The sequence below is a fragment of the Sus scrofa genome, chromosome 13 (assembly GCF_054392235.1).
Source record: "Sus scrofa isolate SSC_HxYL_T2T_F1_AM1 chromosome 13, Sscrofa_HxYL_maternal_Yorkshire_Landrace_v2.0, whole genome shotgun sequence".
In the NCBI taxonomy this organism is placed as follows: domain Eukaryota; kingdom Metazoa; phylum Chordata; class Mammalia; order Artiodactyla; family Suidae; genus Sus; species Sus scrofa.
The window spans coordinates 41,196,676-41,215,441 of NC_139395.1; the positions used below are offsets into that span (position 1 = coordinate 41,196,676).

The following is an 18,766-nucleotide window of genomic DNA, read 5'->3' on the forward strand; positions in this document are numbered from 1 at the left end:
GTGGGCAAGGAAGTGTACTCCATCTTCAGCCAAGCCATGGCAAAGTGAGGAGACAGGGAGAACAGTGAACTAATGATTCCATCAATGACACTGTCTTTTACTTCATGTTTAAGAGCTACCTTCACCTTGTATGGAGGCAATGCCAGAGAATTGGTGGTGCTCTTGTTCCCAGCCCAGCCCAGCCCCCATCTTCACTGTGGGCTGGCCTCTTTACTACTCTCCTGGAGCCCCTTCCTGTAGTCATTAGGGGACCCCAAATCTCAGTCTCTTTCTTTTAGCCTGTCTGCATAAAATTGAGGAGAGAAAGGGAGGGAGCACCTTTTAGCCACTCTTCGTGGCTCCCACCCTTTCTCTCCTCAACTTCGTATATACTTTTTTTTTTTCCCCCCAAGACCAAATGATTCCTTCCTGTTCCATCCTGGATATCTTTGGATGGAGCTTCTGTAGGGAGAGACCTTTCTCACTGCTCAAGTGGCCTCCTTCTGACTTACACTTGTGGTTTTATTTTATTTATTTATTTATTTTAATAGTTATTTCCACACTTGTGGTTTTATAATGAAAGAGTTTCTCTCTATGTTCCTACCTTGAGCTATGCTCCCAGATATCCTTATTACAATATGCCAAAACCCAGGAAGGGTTGGTGGGGGATCTTTTTTAGATCCCAGAAAAATAGAGGGGTCCTGAAAGTGAGGGCAGAAACCCTGATCCTACTGTGCAAATGTACCAAACCATATACTGGGTCCTTTCTCTATTTCGACTCATTTTTTTCTCATGTTAATCCTTGAGGGAGGAATTATCTCATTCTCCCCCATTTTATGACTGAGGAAATGAGACTGGTTGTATATCTTGCTCAGAAGAGCACAAGCTAACCTAGAATTCAAATGTATCTTCCCTAAAGGTTTTTGAGCTACCCTGTTTTCACCCCTCTTCCTTTGTAGCTGTAAGTGGATGCGACTGCTGAACCAGACAGTGAAGGTCACACAATTCTTCTTTCCCTCCTGCTACCAGCCTTGCAAAAGACAGTGCCTGTGTTTTGGATGGAGACAATTGGGGCCGGGTTCCACCGGCAGGTGTGCAGCAATGGTGTCAGTTGGGTTCCACCAGCAAACTTTGTAGTACATCATGTATCATTCCATTTCCTCCTTTCTCTAATATCCTCTTTATTATTCAGCTGAATATTTCTCTTCAGAGGATGTTTTTACAGTTTGATCAAAGCTGCTTTTCTTTTCCCAAAAGCTTTGCTTGGGTGGCCCTGCAGGAACCTCAGCTCATGGCAGTTTTGAACCTTTCTCCCTGCACAGCTGCACAATTGCCAACTTTCCCCAGGTTGTCTGAAGCCAAGTTAGGCCACGAGAAGGATCAAAACAGTCTGTCTTCTTGAAACATTTTTAAAAGATGATTTATCTTTCTCTAGTGGTGTCCGAAACTTTGAGAATCCAGATTGTGAATCCAACTTGAAAACGTATTTTTCTTTTTAGAAGAAAAAAAACCCCCAAACTTCTTTGTCCATGGCCATTTCTAGTTTTAGTTTAAATTTGAAATATTGGTATTCTTGCCAGCAGTTGTGTGACTCTGTAAATTAGTTCTCTAGACCTTTCAGTTTTCTCATCTGTAAAATAGGAATTGAATAATTCCCATTTCCCTACATTGTTGTGAAGATTAGGAAGATAATAACTCATATACAATTGAAAAGTTAACATCAATAATGGTGTCTGCAATTGATTGAATTTGAGAATCCTGAATCTGTGATTATGGAGGGCTAACTGTATTGTTTGGGTTTTTCACAGCGCTTATCTATGCATGTGTTACACAAATGTGTGTGTATGTTTAAATAGTAATAAACACCATATTAAAAACATATCTAATCAGGACAAAAATTTAGAATCTTACTCAGAAAGTATCATCAGCTAAAGGCATCTTAGGGGGAGACAATGATCATCTGCTTTGTAGAAAAAAAGGCTTATTCTCCGTGGGTATTTTCTGTGGCATTATTTATTTATTTATTTAGGCCACACTTGTGACCTGTGGAAGTTCTTGGGCCAGGGATTGAACCCACATTGCAGTTGCACCCTATGCCACAGCTATAGCAATGCCAGATCCTTAACCTGCTGCCTGTAGGCATCACTTAGAATGCCTCTCAGAATTGCCCCTTCAGGGAGTTCCCATTGTGGTTCAGTGGGTTACAAACCTGACTAGTATCCGTGAAAATGCGGGTTTGATCCCTGGCTTCACCCAGTGGGTTAAGGATCCAGTGTTGCCATGAGCTGCGGTGTAAGTCACAGATGTGGCTCAGGTCCCACATTGCTGTGGCTGTGGTGTAGACCAGCAGCTGTAGTCCAGTTCAACTGCTAGCCATGGGAACTTCCATATGCTGCAGGTATGGCCTTAAAAAATCATCATAATAATAATTGCCCCTTTGAAGGGTGGGGCTAGGCATTTACCCACCGACTTTTTGTCCCCTGTTGGTTGAGGGTTTTCCTCAAAGGTGTTAATTTCCTCTGTGCCTCCCTGAGAGTGGGCAAGAAGGCAGGGAATGATTCAGGGGCTTGAGGTGGGAAGCTGACAGTATGCAAGGGGATCGTCCACTATGGGGGCAGCTGGAGTCAGTTTGGGGCTAAGGGGAACATAACACTGGGCATAAAAAGCATCTTCTATAGAGAGGGGGCCCCTGGAGTCCCAAACAAGAAGGAACCCCAGAGATTGAAGGAACCCCTCTGGGATATATCTGAAGGAAAAAAATCATATCTTGAAACAGTTGTCTGCATGCTTATGTTCATTACAACATTATTCATAACAGCCAAGATGGATGGATGGATACAGAACATGCATACATGTATACAGTGCAATATCTGCCATAAAACAGAAGGAAATCCTACCATTTGCAACAACATGGATAAACTTGGAGGACATCATGCTAACTGAAATAATCTGGGCAGAGAAAGACAAATACTGTATGGTATCACTTATATTTAGAATCTTAAAAAAAAAGGCTGATGCATAGAAATAGAGTACAATGAAGGAGTTCCTGTCATGGCTCAGCAGTTAAAGAATCTGACTAGCATCCATGAGAATGCAGATTCAATCCCTGGCCTTGCTCAGTGGGTTAAGGATCCAGTGGTGCTGTGAGCCATGGTGTTGGATGCAGATGTGCTCAGATCATGGTGCTGTGGCATAGGCCAGCAGCTATAGCTCTGATTCAACCCTGGCCTGGGAACCTCCATATGCCAAGGGTGTGGCCCTAAAGAGCAAAAAAAAAAAAAAGAAGAAGAAGAAATTTTCAACAAACAAACAAAAAAGGAGTTCCTGTCATGGCTCAGTGGTTAACAAAACCGACTAGGAACCATGAGGTTGTGGGTTCAATCCCTGGCCTTGCTCAGTGCGTTAAGGATCCAGAGTTGCCGTGAGCTGTGGTGTAGGTTGCAGACGCGGCTTGGATCCCACGCTGCTGTGGCTGTGGCCTAGGCCAGCAGCTACAGCTCTGATTCGACCCCTAGCCTGGGAACCTCCATATGCCGCGGGAGCGGCCCTAGAAATGGCAAAAAGACGAAGAAAAAAAAAAAGAAAGAAAGAGATAGAGTACAATGGTGGTTGCCAGGAGTTTGGGGGTGGAGGAAATGGGAATATGTTGGTCAAAGGGTTCAAACTTTCATCTATAAAATGAATTGATTCTGAGGATCTAATATACAGTGTGGTGACTATAGTTAGAAATACTGTATACTTGAAATATACTTGAAATACTTGAAATTTGCAAAGAGAGTAGCTCACTACACACAAAAAAAGGTCCATGTGTGGTGCTGGATGTCTTACTAACTTGACTGTGGTAATCATTTCATAGTCTCTACATATATCAAATCATCACATTTAATGCTTTATATACAATTTTATTTGTCAATTATCCCTCTATAAAGCTGAAGGAAAAATGAAAAAGAAAAAAGGAAGAATCCTTAGGGTTCCTAGGCAGGGTAAAAGGTCAGCCTAATCTTAGATTTCTCTGCAGCAGTGTTTGATGTTAGAAAACTGTGGAGCAGGATCCACCAGCTATTCCAAGAAAGAAACTGAGCAGTATTTTATAGCTCGCCAAGCTTTCTCTCAGGTATGAATGCTATAGAAAAATAGTTTTGAACATGCAAGAACTCAGAGACTACTGTTCCCATGAGTACTTCCTGAAAAAATTATGGAGTTTTAACTTCAGTCAACCAAGAAATAATGGAAAACTAGGGCAAAAGGGACAGGAATGTGCAAAGAATATATTTAACTGAAGAACTAAGACTGAACGAATGTGAGTATTGGAGTGGAAGAGACATGTTTTATAGCCTAATAATATAGAAATGACACAAATCTAAAACTTTGGAAGGTGAATGGGGGAAAAGGTGGGAGAAAGAATAAACATGCTGCTCATTAATGATAGCTGGGAGCAAAAAATAACATATAAAGGTGACAGAGTTTTGAAATGTCAGCATTTTTAGTTGTTCAAAGGCAAACTTTAAAAAAAGATAATGCTAGTAATTAAAATTGAATAGCAAAGGGATGGTAGGGGATGGGGGAAGAGGATATATATATATAAATTTTATGATTGTCCTTCCTAGGACTTAAGGGCTATAGTTCAAAGAACTAGATCTAAGGGCATACAATCATAAAGGCAATCCAAATCAAAATTTCCTAAATGTTATAAGACAACCGAGTAAAGGTAAAATATAGCAAAAGGCCTAAAAAATTACAAATACAAAAGATATATCATAAAATATGACAGAACAAAGACTAAACATGTATGGCATCTCAAGTAACAAAAATGGGCGAAATCCACCCAGTGAAGGAATATGGAACGTCACCAGGCTCAGAACTGGAACCAGAAGCTTCAGGAAGCTGGGCAGGTGCTCCCTCTTGTTTGGGTTTCTGGTTTGCTGCTGTTTGTTCTCTCTCCTTGCAGACTGGCTCTCTATAGAACATGGCCACTGCCGGAATCATTGGTTGAGAAGCCATGTGCCCCTGCTCTCAAGTTCATGAGCAGAACAACCCACCAGCTTTGGTCAGGAGTCAGGGTGCCTGAACTGATGCGGCAGCTGGGGTGTGGTGGGGGATGGAGATGGTGCTTCAGGCTCACAGTTACAGGGACTCCAAAATACAGTGGCTTAAACAGCCCTTCCCAGTTCTGCTCCTGCACAATCATGCATGTTCCCAAGCTCCTTCCTTCTGGAGGCTCCACGGTGCCCAAGCATCAGAATCACATGGAGAATTTGTTAAACACGGGTTGTCGCACCTCTGTTTCTGATCTAGTGGTTCTGGGGTAGGACCTGAGAATTTACACTTCTGACACGTTTCCACATGATACTGATGTTGCAGGTCCAGAGACCATGTGTTGAAAAATCACTGCCCCAGTGTGTGTCCTTGCCAAGATGTGTGGACCTGGCACTGCCACACTTGTGTGCCCAGACAGGAAAGCTGGGGCAGAAAAAAATGGTTGCATTGGGCCATGGACAGGGACTGGGTCCCAGGGCCACATTTGGCTGTGAAGGAGGCTGGGCAAGGTCATCTGGAACTTGGAGGCCATGTGCCTAGAAAAGGGAAGAGCATGTTTGCGGGAGACAACTACAGGTCTGCAGAGTGGGATCATCTGGAGATGAAAAGACTGGCCAGTGCTTAGTGGTGGGGGACAGATGAGCAATGACTCTTATGGTGTTGGGTGACCAGAGTCATAATGGTAATTTATTCAGAGGGGAGAAGACAAGTCAGCCTGCAGGCATTGGCCAAGGCTGTGCTGGAGACAGAGCAAGGCTAAGCTTTGAAGCAGGAGCACAGTTGCTTTTGGCTGCCCATTCTTTCTTAAAGATGGCTAGGTGTTTCTCCCCTGGCTCCTCTCTTTTCTGTTTTCATGTACCTGAGATGTTCTTTGATTTTTTTTGTGGGTTGGGGCTGATGTTTTCACAGGTCTCAAGCTTTCTTTTTCTACCCCATCCCCCAGGCATCTTGGCTTTGGAGAAAGCTGCGGGGCAAGAAGCGATTGGTGATGACATTCTGCCTCTTGATGACTCTGTCTATGGTGGCTGTCACCCACTTACCCCCGCAGCATCCAGCTATTGACTCTGGTCCCATGGAGCCCCAGGGGGTAACTGGCACCCCTGCCCCCAACAGATGGCAGGCTCTGAGCTCCAGCTGGAGGCAGCGGGCAAGAAACCTGAGGTTCCGGAGAGGCTGGGCCTTGCCCAAGAATTCCGTCCCCGTGTGTGCTGAGGAGCCAGACCACAGAGGGACCATGGATAGCAGCAGGCAGTCCCAGGACAGGGACAGCAAACATCCAGGGAGGGTCAGGAGGGACATGACTTTGGCACCTCCAGGACATTTGAGACTCAGTACACAGCATCTTGTGCTCTTGAGGGAGGATGAGGTCAGGGGTCCAGGAGCCAAAGACCTGGACTCCCCCTGGCATGACAGTCCCCTCCAGAAGGCACAGAGTGAGATGGGCACCCCAGATGCCCCCTTGGCAAGGTGTGACACGGCAGAGTTAAGGGCTTGGAGATCTACCGCTAGACCGACCCTCCAGCCCCATCCAGCAGAAGGTGGGAATCTGCCAGGAGATGGGAACAGAGCCTTGACTGCTGGACCACAAGCAGGGCGTCCTGCCCCAGCTGCAGGTGCTCATTGGTGGCCTGGCTCTGTTGGGGAGCTGCAAAGATCTGTCTGGTGTGACGCTGAGACCCCTGGGTTGTTGAGTGGCTCAAGGACTAGGGGGCAGGTCCCCCCATGGCTCACAGAGCACGATGTACGGACCCTTCAGCTGTTGGCTCAGGGGGAGGTGGTGGGCAAAGCCAGGGTCCCTGGCCATGGGCAGGTGCTGCAGGTTGGCTTCTCTGCCGAGGGTGTCCTTCAGAACATATCTCCTGGGCTCAGCCAGCTCTGCTCCCAGGGACTCTGTGGCCTGATCAAGAGGCCTGGGGACCTGTCTGAGGTCCTGTCCTTCCACGTGGATCGCGTACTGGGACTGTGCCGGAGCCTACCCGCCGTGGCCAGGCGCTTCTACAACCCTCTGCTGCCCTACCGCTACACAGATGGTGGTGCAAGGCCTGTTATCTGGTGGGCACCTGATGTGCAGCACCTGGGTGACCCAGACAACGACCAGAACTCTCTGGCCTTGGGCTGGCTGCAGTACCAGGCCTTGCTGGCACGTGGCTGCAGCCGGCCAGGCCAGGACCCGTGCCTGGACATCCACCACGCTGAGTGGGCACGCCTGGCACTCTTCGACTTCCTGCTGCAGGTAGGTGGGGCCTGGTGGGAGAGGGATGGGGAGCAGCAGAGGTAAGGGATTCGGGTGAATTGAGACGCCGGAATTGCTCATCTGGGAATGGAGGTGACTCTGCCTCTAGTCCTGGTTTTTGGATCACCAAGCACCCAGCTTTGTTATTTTTCTGCCTCTGTGTTTATTCATCCAGTGGTGTGCTGGAACCAGCGTGTATCAGCTCACAAGAGCTGATGACTGAAGTTGTCAGGAATTTTGTGACCTGATTGTGAAACACAGGCATTACTAGAATTTAAATTATATAAACTAGTTTTATAAAAACTAGTATTTATGCTTAGTTTATTATATATATTTATAATATAGTTATATATTATATAAACTAAGCACGTAATAAATTGTGTTTGAGACAAAGGTAATAAATACTCTGAACTCATTACTTCATAATTATTTTATGTCTTACTGCAACCTGTGCTCTTGAGGTTATTTGCATCCATCTAGTAAATACTCCATGATGCTGAGCACCTGCATATCCCTTGCCAGCTCCACATTCAGCCACTCTGGTAGCTTGAGACTGGCCAGGGTAGGGGTATTTACACCATGAGAATCAGCAAATGAGACCAATCAGGACTTCCCCTTTTCCTGTAGAGTGGTTGTTAAACATTTATCAGCACACTAGTTTGTAATGTTTTGTCCTTGAATCAAGAATGATTAAAGATGGTTACATAATTTGAAAAATCCAGTTGGGGTGGGAGAGAGATAAAATGGGAGAGGGAGAGATAAAGGGATGTTACTGGTCCAGCTTGGGCCCTGAAGAATGAGGAAGCCATGGGCCCAGTTGAGGACCTTGCTGTGCCAGAAATTAAGTCTGGAGTTTTCTGGGACCCTAAGAAAGTGGTTGGGCCGTTGGGGCATGAGGGCTAACAGAGGGACTGCGGGCATCAGCTATTTACTAACCAGTGCACCTGTTCTGGGGCCTATGAGCTGGATGCCAGCTGTGAAGACACACATGGGGAAATATAACCAGAAAGAAATAAAGACAAAAAATGAATAAAGCACAAAGTGGGTGGATATGCACACTAAATGCACACCAAGCCAGCCCCCATTTCTCTAGGGTCCCTTGCTGAGGAAAGAGATCAACCCTAGCCTTAAATTTACCTACTGGAATGAGTAGATGAGCCACAGGACAAGTTTAAGGCCACAAGCAGGTGACCAGGGGTTGATATGCTCGTTATGGTCTCTACAAGTCTGCTTGAAATATGTTTTAGAAAATTCTAAGACCCCATTTAATATTTTGGAGATTTCCCATAAAAATCCTGCTTCCTTTGAAACCTTGGATGGTTTAGTAACACTGGGCCTTCATTCCCATACAGCAGATATCAGCCTGAGCTGCTGCCCCCCTAAAGGCTGCCATATTCTCCTTTTGACTGAAAACTGCCTCCTCATTGTCTGACACTCCACCCCCAAACACTTGGATGATACCTGTGGGTGTTTGTCTCCCAGTTACTGGACCAGCTGGGAGCCATGATACTTCTGGCTGCTCTAGTCTGTGTCTAATGCTGTTTTGTGGAGGGAGGAGCATGGGGCCTGGTGTTTGGCATAGGCTTTGGCATCAGACAGACTTGGTTTTGAGCCCCCTGCCCATAAGCCGCTTCGTACTGTGTAACACTGAGCCTCTCTGAGCTTCATGTCTGTTACCTCTGAATGGGACTGGGTGTCCTGAACTTATACTTTTGGGCACATGGTAGCTCCTGATTGCCAGCATCTGCACCGTGGGTTTGCTCTGGCCCCTGAACCTGTTCCATCCAGTGTGTGATGGGCTGAGGCCTGAGAAACAGTGCCCCCCAGGTAGACTGACTAGCCATTCAACCTGGGATGGAGGAGACCACAGACTTACAGTCTGGCCAAACTGGAAGAGCTGATCATGTTCCCTCCAGGAGCAGCCTTCCTGTGACTGATGGAAGCTGGTATGTAAAAGCCCCAGCTCCATGGCTGGGATAGCTCTGTGCTGCGTATTCTATGTGTCTCTCCAAGTTCCCTATCAGAACTGAGCCCCAGTTACCAACAGCAGTCATTGCTGGCCCTCCCCGCCTCCCTTTCTCTCTCCTTGCTTGTGTTTTTGAATTAGTTTTGCTTGAATTCTTGTCTTGAGGTCTGTCTCTGGGGAACACTGACCTTGTGTAATTTCTGCGTGCAAGATCATTCGCGTAATGTACTTAATGCAGTGCCTGGAGGGTGGCCCAAGCTCAGTGATAAACAGGCACTGTTCTCAACACTTTATAGGAATTAGCTCACCCAATCTTCATGGCAACCTTATTAGAGATACATTTCTCCTTATTTTAAAGTTGAAAAATTGAGGCCTACAGTGGTTACGTCACTTGCCCAAGGTCATGGTAGGAGGAGCCGACACAGCCTGGATGGTCTGATGCGAGAGCTCACCCTTGTACTTGCTCACAGCATCCCTTTCAGCTGGCCATGCGTGAGGGCAGGGAAAGGGGATGCTTGCAGAGATGCCCTGGGGCTTTGAGCTTGGAGGCTCCTCCTTGCAAAGCCCAAGTCCTGCTGATGCTCACACAGCAGCTTTCTGCCCACACAGAGTTCCTCTGTCCGTGTTTGGAAGTTGTGGTGTGGGGCCCTTCCTCAGCTGCCAAGCCCTACCATGGGGATGGAAGTTTCAGCAGCCAAAGCACACGCAGGTCGGGTGTGTGGTCAGAGATGACTTGACTGGCCTCGTGCCACCTCTTCTTGGTTTGCCAAACACGATGCAAGTCAAACACCCCTGTCCGGTGGATGCTGCCTTCCTAGAAACCACTGGCAAGTCGGAGAGAGGTGGGGCTGTGGGTTTCTTAGCCTAGGAACCCGAGGTCCCTTCTGATCATAAGTCAGGAACAAACTCCACACACAGCCCACTCTGTGGTATGCTTACTCATTTGTTTTGTTTCATCCAGTGTAAACCCTTGTTTTCCTGTGTTTGTGTATTACAACATAGTGTTTGCCCAGACACAAAATACACAAGCACTATACCCAGACACTTTGCTTATGCCCCCACAAATCATACTCTGTTCTTGGAAAATCCCTGTAGCACTCCATATTAGTGATTGCTGAAATAATGCTGCATGACAAAGCTCTCCAAAACTCGATGGCTTGAGACACCAGCTTTTGATCTCTTGCTCCAGGGTCTGTGAGTCAGCTGGACTCAGCTGATCTTGGCCCCAAGCTGTGGGTTGCGGTCTGCTCTGCTCGTCATTTCTTGTTCTGGAGCCCAGGGTGAAGAGGCAGCATTACCCCAGGGCAGAGGTGTCTTATGGGGAGTAGAAGAAGCCCAAGGGCTCAACCAAACTGCAGAGGCACAATTAAGGCCTCTGCTGATGTCACTTCTGCTACTACTCCATTGGCCAAAGCAAGTCAATGGCCAAGCCCAGTGTTGGGGAAAGGAAGTCCAATGTCTAGAGTGGAAGGGGGAGAGGAGCAAATATCTGTTGGACAATAAGCAAATTAGTCACACACCTCCCAAACACACATTGTACACTTACCCATGAACCTTACACACCCCCATGTGCCGTAGCCCCACATATGCACACCATTCACGTCAACCCACATATTCTCCATGTGGTGCCCAGACACTGCTGTGGACAACTGGGGCTCAGTCCTGCTTGAGACCTTTGGGGGAATGTGTAGAACACACCTCAAGTTATCCACCCAAGGGCCATGGAAGCTGAGCTCTTCATGCATTATCTCCCAACTGTCACCAGTTGAGACTGCTTTTGAGGGCATTGACTTCCTGGCACTTCTAGCTTGGCCCATATGATGGCCAGCTAAACATGCTCCTGAAGCAAGAAAGGGGTGAAGGCCCAGAGCCCTCGGTGTGCACTGCATTAATGAACGCCAAGAGGAAATTAGGGGGTCAGTTACCAATAGCATCTGCTACAGTGGTGAATAAGTCAAAAGCAAGTTTCACTAGGTCAGTATGACCAGGACAGTGTTCTCAATTAATAAACAGATTTGTCTAAGAAAGTTGGTGTACAATAGTGAGTGGTGCCCTTTCACCCCAGCCTGGGCTGTGTCACAGGGAGAAGTAGACTGAGAGAGGGTCACTGAGAAGCTGGTTCTCCTTGATGGACACAGTGGGTGGGAGAGTGTGTATATGTGTTGGGAGGAGAACCCAAAGAGCTCTACTCGGCTTCACATTGGGGCCACTTGCAGCCGGAGTTGCATTCACTCCTGCTCCTGGGACAGTGAAGGTGCACAGCCAGCTGTGTTCAGGAGGAGCTGTGACCTTCACATCTCTGTAAGCCAAATCTAACCCGAGGGGTGTTGTTGCTGGACCCAAGGGGGCCTTCTGCCCAGAGGCCAGAGAGAGGGAAGGAAGTGCTGGGGGGTTGGGCACATTCCTATTTTTCCCTTTTAGAGGGGCTTCCTTTCTCATGTCCTGCTTCTTCTTGGAGGCTATGTGCTTGGCTGGATTGGGTGAGGAGTTGTGCACAGTGAGAGGGTAATGTTTGCTCATGGAAGTCATTCTGCAGGTTCTGCTCCTAAAAGGCCTTCACATTCTGGAAAGTCCAGTGCCCAGAAAGCCTCAGCTGCTACCTGGTCCAGGCCACTGTCTTTTCCTATCTGGACTTGTCGCCCTGCCTCCACTTTTGTCTGCTCCAATCCAGGCTTACAGAAGCCAGAGTGATGTCTTGGCTTCAGTTTCCCCAGGCAGACCCTGAGACCAGGATGCCAGTGTGGTGGTTCATCTGAGAGGGACCCCAGGAAACACCTGTAAGGAAGAGGAAAGGGAGGGAAGGCAGCCAACACAAGGCATGTCATCAAGCAGGTTACCTGCTGTGGGTGACTGGGGCTTGGTTCCATGGAAAAATTCTGAGAAACGGTATAAAATACACGTTCAAAGTTAGCCCACCAAGAGGTGGGGGGCATGAGGTATTTCTTTATAGCCTGATCTTCCCTTGGTCTCTGGTTGAGGGCCACTTCTGGAGGCATTAATTCCCTGGCATTTGGGAAAGCCCCTGGCAAAGCCCACAGCTCTGGAAGTTGGAGAGAGGGCTCTAAAGTTCATACATAACTGGTCCGGCAGGGAGCCCCCAGATGGTGTCGCTTTCTCATTAAAAATAAAGCGCAATCTTCTCAATGCCCTCAATATCAGGTTCTTGAAGGGCCCATGGGATCAATTCCTGTCGGCTGCCTCCAGACCCATCTCTTGGCATATGGCCTTCATCAGTTTCTCGAGATGCAGGGCTTCTTCCTGGACATGCCTCTGACTCCTCCTCCCGGCCTCAGCTCTCCTGACCTTCGCCTCCCCCACTGTTTTCCTCTTTCTCTTTCATGGTATCCAGTTGATTCCCTTTGTGACTCCCAGCACAGTATTATTTTATTCATTCACTTCTATCTCTCTTTTGTTCACAATATGCCCAGCACCTGCATAGAGTTTGGTCCTAGATAAGCACCTATCGAATGTGTGAATGAATGGATGAACATCCAAGGTCCCTGTATGATTTCCTGTCTAGGTGCTGCTGTGGTCAGCTTCCTCAAATGACACTCCTTCCTCTAGACTGAAAAGAATCCCCAACCCTTTAGGGTTTCTTTCTTTTTTTTTTTTTTTTGTCTTTTGTCTTTTGTCTTTTGTTGTTGTTGTTGTTGCTATTTCTTGGGCGGTTCCCGCGGCATATGGAGGTTCCCAGGCTAGGGGTCGAATCGGAGCTGTAGCCACCAGCCTACACCAGAGCCACAGCAACGCAGGATCCGAGCCGCGTCTGCAACCTACACCACAGCTCACGGCAACGCCGGATCGTTAACCCACTGAGCAAGGGCAGGGACCGAACCCGCAACCTCATGGTTCCTAGTCGGATTCGTTAACCACTGCGCCACGACGGTGGTTAACCCTTTAGGGTTTCTTTTAGGGTCCAGAAAGAATCTCAGAGGCAGAAAACAACATGATGGTCATTTGTCGAGCTCTCACCTTTGGCACGTAAGTAATTTATGCATCCAAAACAGATGACAACATGCTGCCTGACGTCCTCCACATCGGGCACTGTGCCAGCACTTTGCATGTGCTGAGGCAAAACAGCCCTAGGGGACAGACAGTTTTCTTAGCTTCATCCTACAGATGAGGAAACTGAGGTTTAGAAGGGCCTAGGAACTTGCCCACAGTCACAAGGCCTTTAGTACTAGAGCTGGGATCAAATCCAATGCAGTTTGGCTACAGAGGGCATGCCTTTGCCTCTTTGCTTACTTAACAGACTCTGAAAAATCATTTTTCCTGGGTCTCTTCTGGGTAAGCTGGCCCATTTCCTTCCCAGGGAGCCCTGTTCACTCATTTGTGATTCTGCAAGTGTGTTCCTTATTTTGAGTTCAAATCTCTGGTTCATGGTATCTCCTCTGGCTTGGCCTTCCTGGAACATCAAGTGTGTGTCAATTAGAGAGGAGCCCAGATCCATGACCACTGCTGACCCCTCAGGCTTCCAGCTGGAGACATGAAATAAAATAGTCACCACCACTTAGGGAGTGCCTCCACATGAGTTCCTTCAAGTCCCACTACAGACCCAAGAGATAGGTGCTGTCCTTCTCTCTCCTTCACAGGTGGTGCAGCCAGCCATGGAGGAGTGAAACAGCCCACCCAGACAAGGGTGTTTAAAAGGAACATTAAGCACCTTATATTTAAGCAAGACCCTGGAGTTTCCATTTTGGCTCAGCAGTAACAAACCCAGCTAGTGTCCATGAGGATGTGGGTTCGATCCCTGGCCTTTCTCAGTGGGTTAAGGGTCCGACTTTGCCTTGAGCTGTGGTGTAGGTCGCAGATGAGGCTCAGATCCCATGTGGCTGTGGCTGTGGCAGGTAGCTGCAGCTCTGATCCAACCTGTAGCCTGGGAATTTCTATATGCTGCAGGTACAGCCCTAAAAAGTGTAAATAAATAAATAAATATTGATTGATTGATTAGGGTGAGGTCTCTAAGATACCCACCCCCTTAGTATTAATTCCTGCCCTTGAATATTACAGAATATCACTACAGTGATTAGGTTACCAGTCAGTTAACTTTGGATGTTTTTATTTTGTTTGTGTTTTTGCTTGCCACACCCACAGCAGGTGGAAGATCCTGGGCCAGGGATCAAAACCACACCATAGCAGTGACCAGAGCCATAGCAGTCACAATGCCAGATCCTTAACCCACTGCGCCACAAGAGAACTTCCTGGGTGTTTTTTAAAATTGCAGTATAATTGACCTATAACTCTATGTCATTTCCAGGTATACAACATAGTGATTCAATATTTCTGTACATTACAAAATGATCACTAATTCGTGTCTAACTTTCATCTGTCACCATACAGAGTTATTACAGTATGATAAGAATTTATTTTTGAGGTTACTAATCACTTAACTTTGAGTTACTCAAAAGGGAGATTCTTCTGGGTGGGCTTGAGCTAATCCGGAGATTCTTTTAAAGACGTTCCCTGGCCTCAAGGAAGAAGGTAAACAGCCATGCTCTGAACTGCCTGTGGAGAGGGAAATTCTCTAGCAGGACCCTGAGATCCAGGGGAACCTAGTCCTATAACCACAAGGAATGCTTTCTGCCAATGACCTGACTGAGCCCAAGGGAGGAGCCCGAGTTACAAATGAGATGTGATCCTACCCGACACCTTAAGTTCAGCCTGAGACTCTGAGCAGAGAAGTCAGGAGAAATGGGATGGACTCCTGACGTGCAGAGACTGTGAGTTAATACGCCATTAAGCTCATGGTCGTTTGTTTTGCAGCAAATTCATGAGGCAAGGGAGGGGCCCGTCTCAGGTGCTGACCTGCTTTGTACAGCCCCGACATGGAGCACCACCTTCTTCTGCCTCACCTTTGTCCTGCCTCTGTTCAGATTCTTAAAAAATCTTTTCCTAAATGTACATATTCTTTGCCCCATTTTCTGTTGGATTGTTGGTCTTATTCTTAATAATGAACTTAAGAGCTTTTTATAGATTAAGGAAATTAGTCTTTTGTTTTCATTGTATTGTAATATTTCTCTCAGCTTCAATTGTCTTTAAATTTTGTTTCCAGGTCTTCTGCTGTGCAGAAATTTTTAAAAAATTTATGATGTTAAAATTATCAAGCTTTTCCTTTATGACTTCTAGGTTAGTATATTGTGTTTTAAAAGGCCATCCTTATTTCAGGGTTATTTTAAAAATTCTCCCATGTGCTTTCATATATTTTTGATCCATCTGAAAGTTATTTTGGAGTAAGAAATCAGGTGCAAAACAGTAATTATTTTTTCAGATGGCAACTCAAAAGTCCTGGCACCATTTACTGGATAATCATTCTTTCCCGCAATTTGAAATGCTCCCTTTACCATATAGCCAATTTCCATATGTACGAAGGTCTATTTCTGGACTCTTCTGTTCCTATAAAGGGTCTGTCTATTTATGTGCCAGAATCACACTGTTTTAATTATCACGCTTTATGTTTTATGTTAATATCTGGGGAGGGCTTGGTCTTTCGACTGCTCTTTTTTAGAATATTCCTGATATTCTTGCATACCATTCTCACGTGAAATTTAGAGTCAGCTTGTGACTTCTTTCACCTTCCCAAGTCCTTTTGAGAAGGAATCAAATTAAATTTGTGTGGACTAATATAGAGAGAATTTACATTCTGAAAATAGGGTCATTCTAGCCAAGAACAGGATATATCTTTCCATTTATTCCTGTTTCTCAGAAACATCTTATTGTTTTCTTGAGCTGGACTTTCATTTCCGTGTTGGGATGCTACTGGTATTTCATCTGCTTTTGACCATTGCAAGTGACCTCTTTCCTTCCATTATATTGTTACTGACCCAAGTCCTTGGACTCTTTAATCAACAGAAGTTGATAAGAGGCCAGATAAGAAATTCAGGCAAGGCTTTACTGGGGCTTATGCTATGGCTTATGGGAGTGAAAACTAGAAACAGGTGCCCTTGCTCACTCCCTGATGGAGGGTGAACTCTTTCCTTTTTTTTTTTTGCCTTTTTAGGGCCGCACCCACGGCATATGGAGGTTCCCAGGCTAGGGTTCTAATTGGAGCTGTAGCTGCCGGCCTACTGCAGAGCCACAGCAATGCCAGATCCGAGCCATGTCTTCGACCTATACCACAGCTCATAGCAACACCACTGAGCGAGGCCAGGGATTGAACCCTCAACCTCATGGTTCCCAGTCAGATTTGTTTCTGCTGTGCCATGACGGGAACTCCTATAGATATCTTTTTAAATGAGATCTAGTTCTTCTCAGACCATCTCCTCAAAGCCCACCAGCTGGCCTATTCAGCCACATCCAGATCTGGTACTGTAAGTTCTGGCCTCAGGCTTGAGGCAGGTAAGTGTCTAGATGTTCCTCCATAGGGCAGCAAAAGGAAGGTTGCCCTTTGTCAGGGCACGAGGGGAGCCCCACAGAGGAAGGTGTCAGAGGAAAGTAAGAGGCAATGCAGAGTATCCTACTCCTCCCCCACACCCTGACATTCCTAAAGCCTCGTGAATTCTTTAACAGCCAGCCAGTCATGAGGGACCAGCCTGATGCCTTCCTTGGACAGAGATGCTGCCACCTTGGGACATTCTGGCAGTGACTGAACCCAGCCAAAAGCCACACTTTCCACCTGGAAGAACCTGGGCCTGTGACTGCCCCCCGTTGTGGAGAGGGTCCTGCATGAGGGGAGGGCAGGGACAGCAGGAGGTTCTTCAGGAACCCACCAGATTCAGATCGAGCTCTGGCTGAGGACCCCATCTTGGCTCAGAGTGTGGTGGGTAGGTTAGGAGACTCAGGCCACACCTCATGTCCTGTGCAAGTCTCCTCCCAGGCCTTCCCTCCCTCACAGCTGGGCCTGGAGTCTCTCTTGGCAGACTGCAGTGTCTTGTCCCACCAAGACACTGGGGGTTGGGGGTTCCAGAGCCAGGCCTACCCATGGAGTCTTCTGTTGGTATCCTGGGCAGGGATCTAGGGCACACGTGATGGCAGGCTTTCGGTGATCAGTCCCCATGTGGCCTCCGCCCCCAGCCCTCCAGATCCTCCCTGCTGTCATCCAGCCATGCACTTCATTAATTCATTCTTTCACTCAAAAAACCTCAGCTGAGTCTCTGTTATGCTGAACAAGTCTTCTTTGCATCAGAAGCTCATACTCTCTGGTGCCAGAAAACACATGCTTGCCACCCAGTCCAACTCAGTGGTCAGAGCCAGACTTCCTGGGTCTGAGACTAGGCACCAACCCTTTAGCTCTGTGGGACCACTTTAGCTCTTTTGCCCAGCCTCTGTGACTCAGTTTCCTTATCTTTGAAATGAGGATAATGACTGTATCTGCCTCTTGGCTGCTGGGATGGGTTAAGTGAGCTGTGATAGGTATAGCTCTCAGAGCGGTACCCAGCACAGGAGTAAGGGCTTCACAGCTGTTTATGTAAAATGAAACAAAAACATCAATTCACAGCATGATCATGCAACACTGCTAGTTTGGTCAGAAAACCAAAACTGCAAAGAATTATAGTTTTTTCTTGGTTAACTGCTCCTTCTTTCTTTTTCTTTTCTTTCTTTCTTTCTTTCTTTCTTTCTTTCTTTCTTTTTTTTTTTTTTTCCAAAAAGGGGGCAAAGAATCAAATCCTGAAGTGATGTGAGATGAAACTTAAGCTTGGTCTTGCTTGGCTGCCTCTGTTTAAACGGAATTTCTCTTCAGTGGAAAAAAGTTCCCAGACACTGGCAACTGTGCTGGGCCAGCTCCTTCCTGTTACGCATTCAGAGGGCTGTAGATTTGGGGAAGCTAGCACTGCACATGTTATATGGGCCAGTATTCCTTGTAGCTTCTTCTGGAAATAATGCTGCTGAAAGTTGGAATCAAATGACCTGGAGACAGGGTCAGGGAGTGTTTGGCTGGCTGTGCATTGAGCATAATGTGAAAATCCAGAGCACTTATTGTATTTCAGTCTTGCTAGAACTGCCCTGGCATTTACTCTCCCAACCAGAGAGAGCGTGTTAAGTGGTGTCTGTCTCAAACTTGTCCGTGCTGCAAAGCAGGCCTGCACACAGAAGAGAGTGGCTAGATCATCATGACGCTGCTTTATCTCAGACTCTGATTCTCAGGCCTGTAGCCAGCGTGAGGCCAGGGCCTCTGGAGGGAGGAGCCTCTGAAAGCACAGAGAAGGATCCCCCTTGCTCAGTTCTAGGAAAATATGGAGAAATATAGGGATGTGATACTAGCTTCAGGTGGACTTAAAACCCGTTGGAGGGCTGAGAGGTCTTTGGGGGCATATGCTACAGGGCTCTGTCCTCAGCCTTTTCCCTGTCAAACTTGTACTAGGAGCCTGGGTGATGACATCAGGGCTGTGGTGGACTCCCAGCTGGTTGCCCCGTGTTCCTTCTGCAGAGAGCCCTGGTGTAACTCACCTTCCCCCTATTCCTGACCTTCTGGCTGTAACTCCCTCCTTCTGAAGAAAGCTACTGCAAGCAAGTGTGTGGACAGAGTTACTAGGAGAGTCCCCTGACCCACTCTAGACTGTCATGTGTGTCAAAAAAATTTTTTTCTGGAGTTCCCGTTGTGGCGCAGTGGTTAA

At 47.0% G+C, this 18,766-nt stretch overlaps 1 protein-coding gene across 7 annotated transcripts in view; it reads left to right on the forward strand.

Annotated features, from left to right (window-relative positions):
* Positions 1-18,766, forward strand: part of GASK1A (golgi associated kinase 1A) — a 133,450-nt gene that overhangs the window by 110,053 nt on the left and 4,631 nt on the right. For 6 of the 7 annotated variants that reach the window (XR_014822870.1, XR_014822869.1, XM_084987977.1 and 3 more), the window contains one exon: positions 5,960-7,249. The exons of the other annotated variant lie outside the window; for it this stretch is intronic. Coding sequence is in view for 4 of the 6 variants with exons in the window: in XM_013981528.3 (XP_013836982.3) it covers positions 5,960-7,249 (1,290 nt within the window). In the remaining 2 variants the exon portion in view is untranslated. The remainder of the gene's footprint in view (positions 1-5,959; positions 7,250-18,766) is intronic. 7 annotated transcript variants of the gene reach the window in all.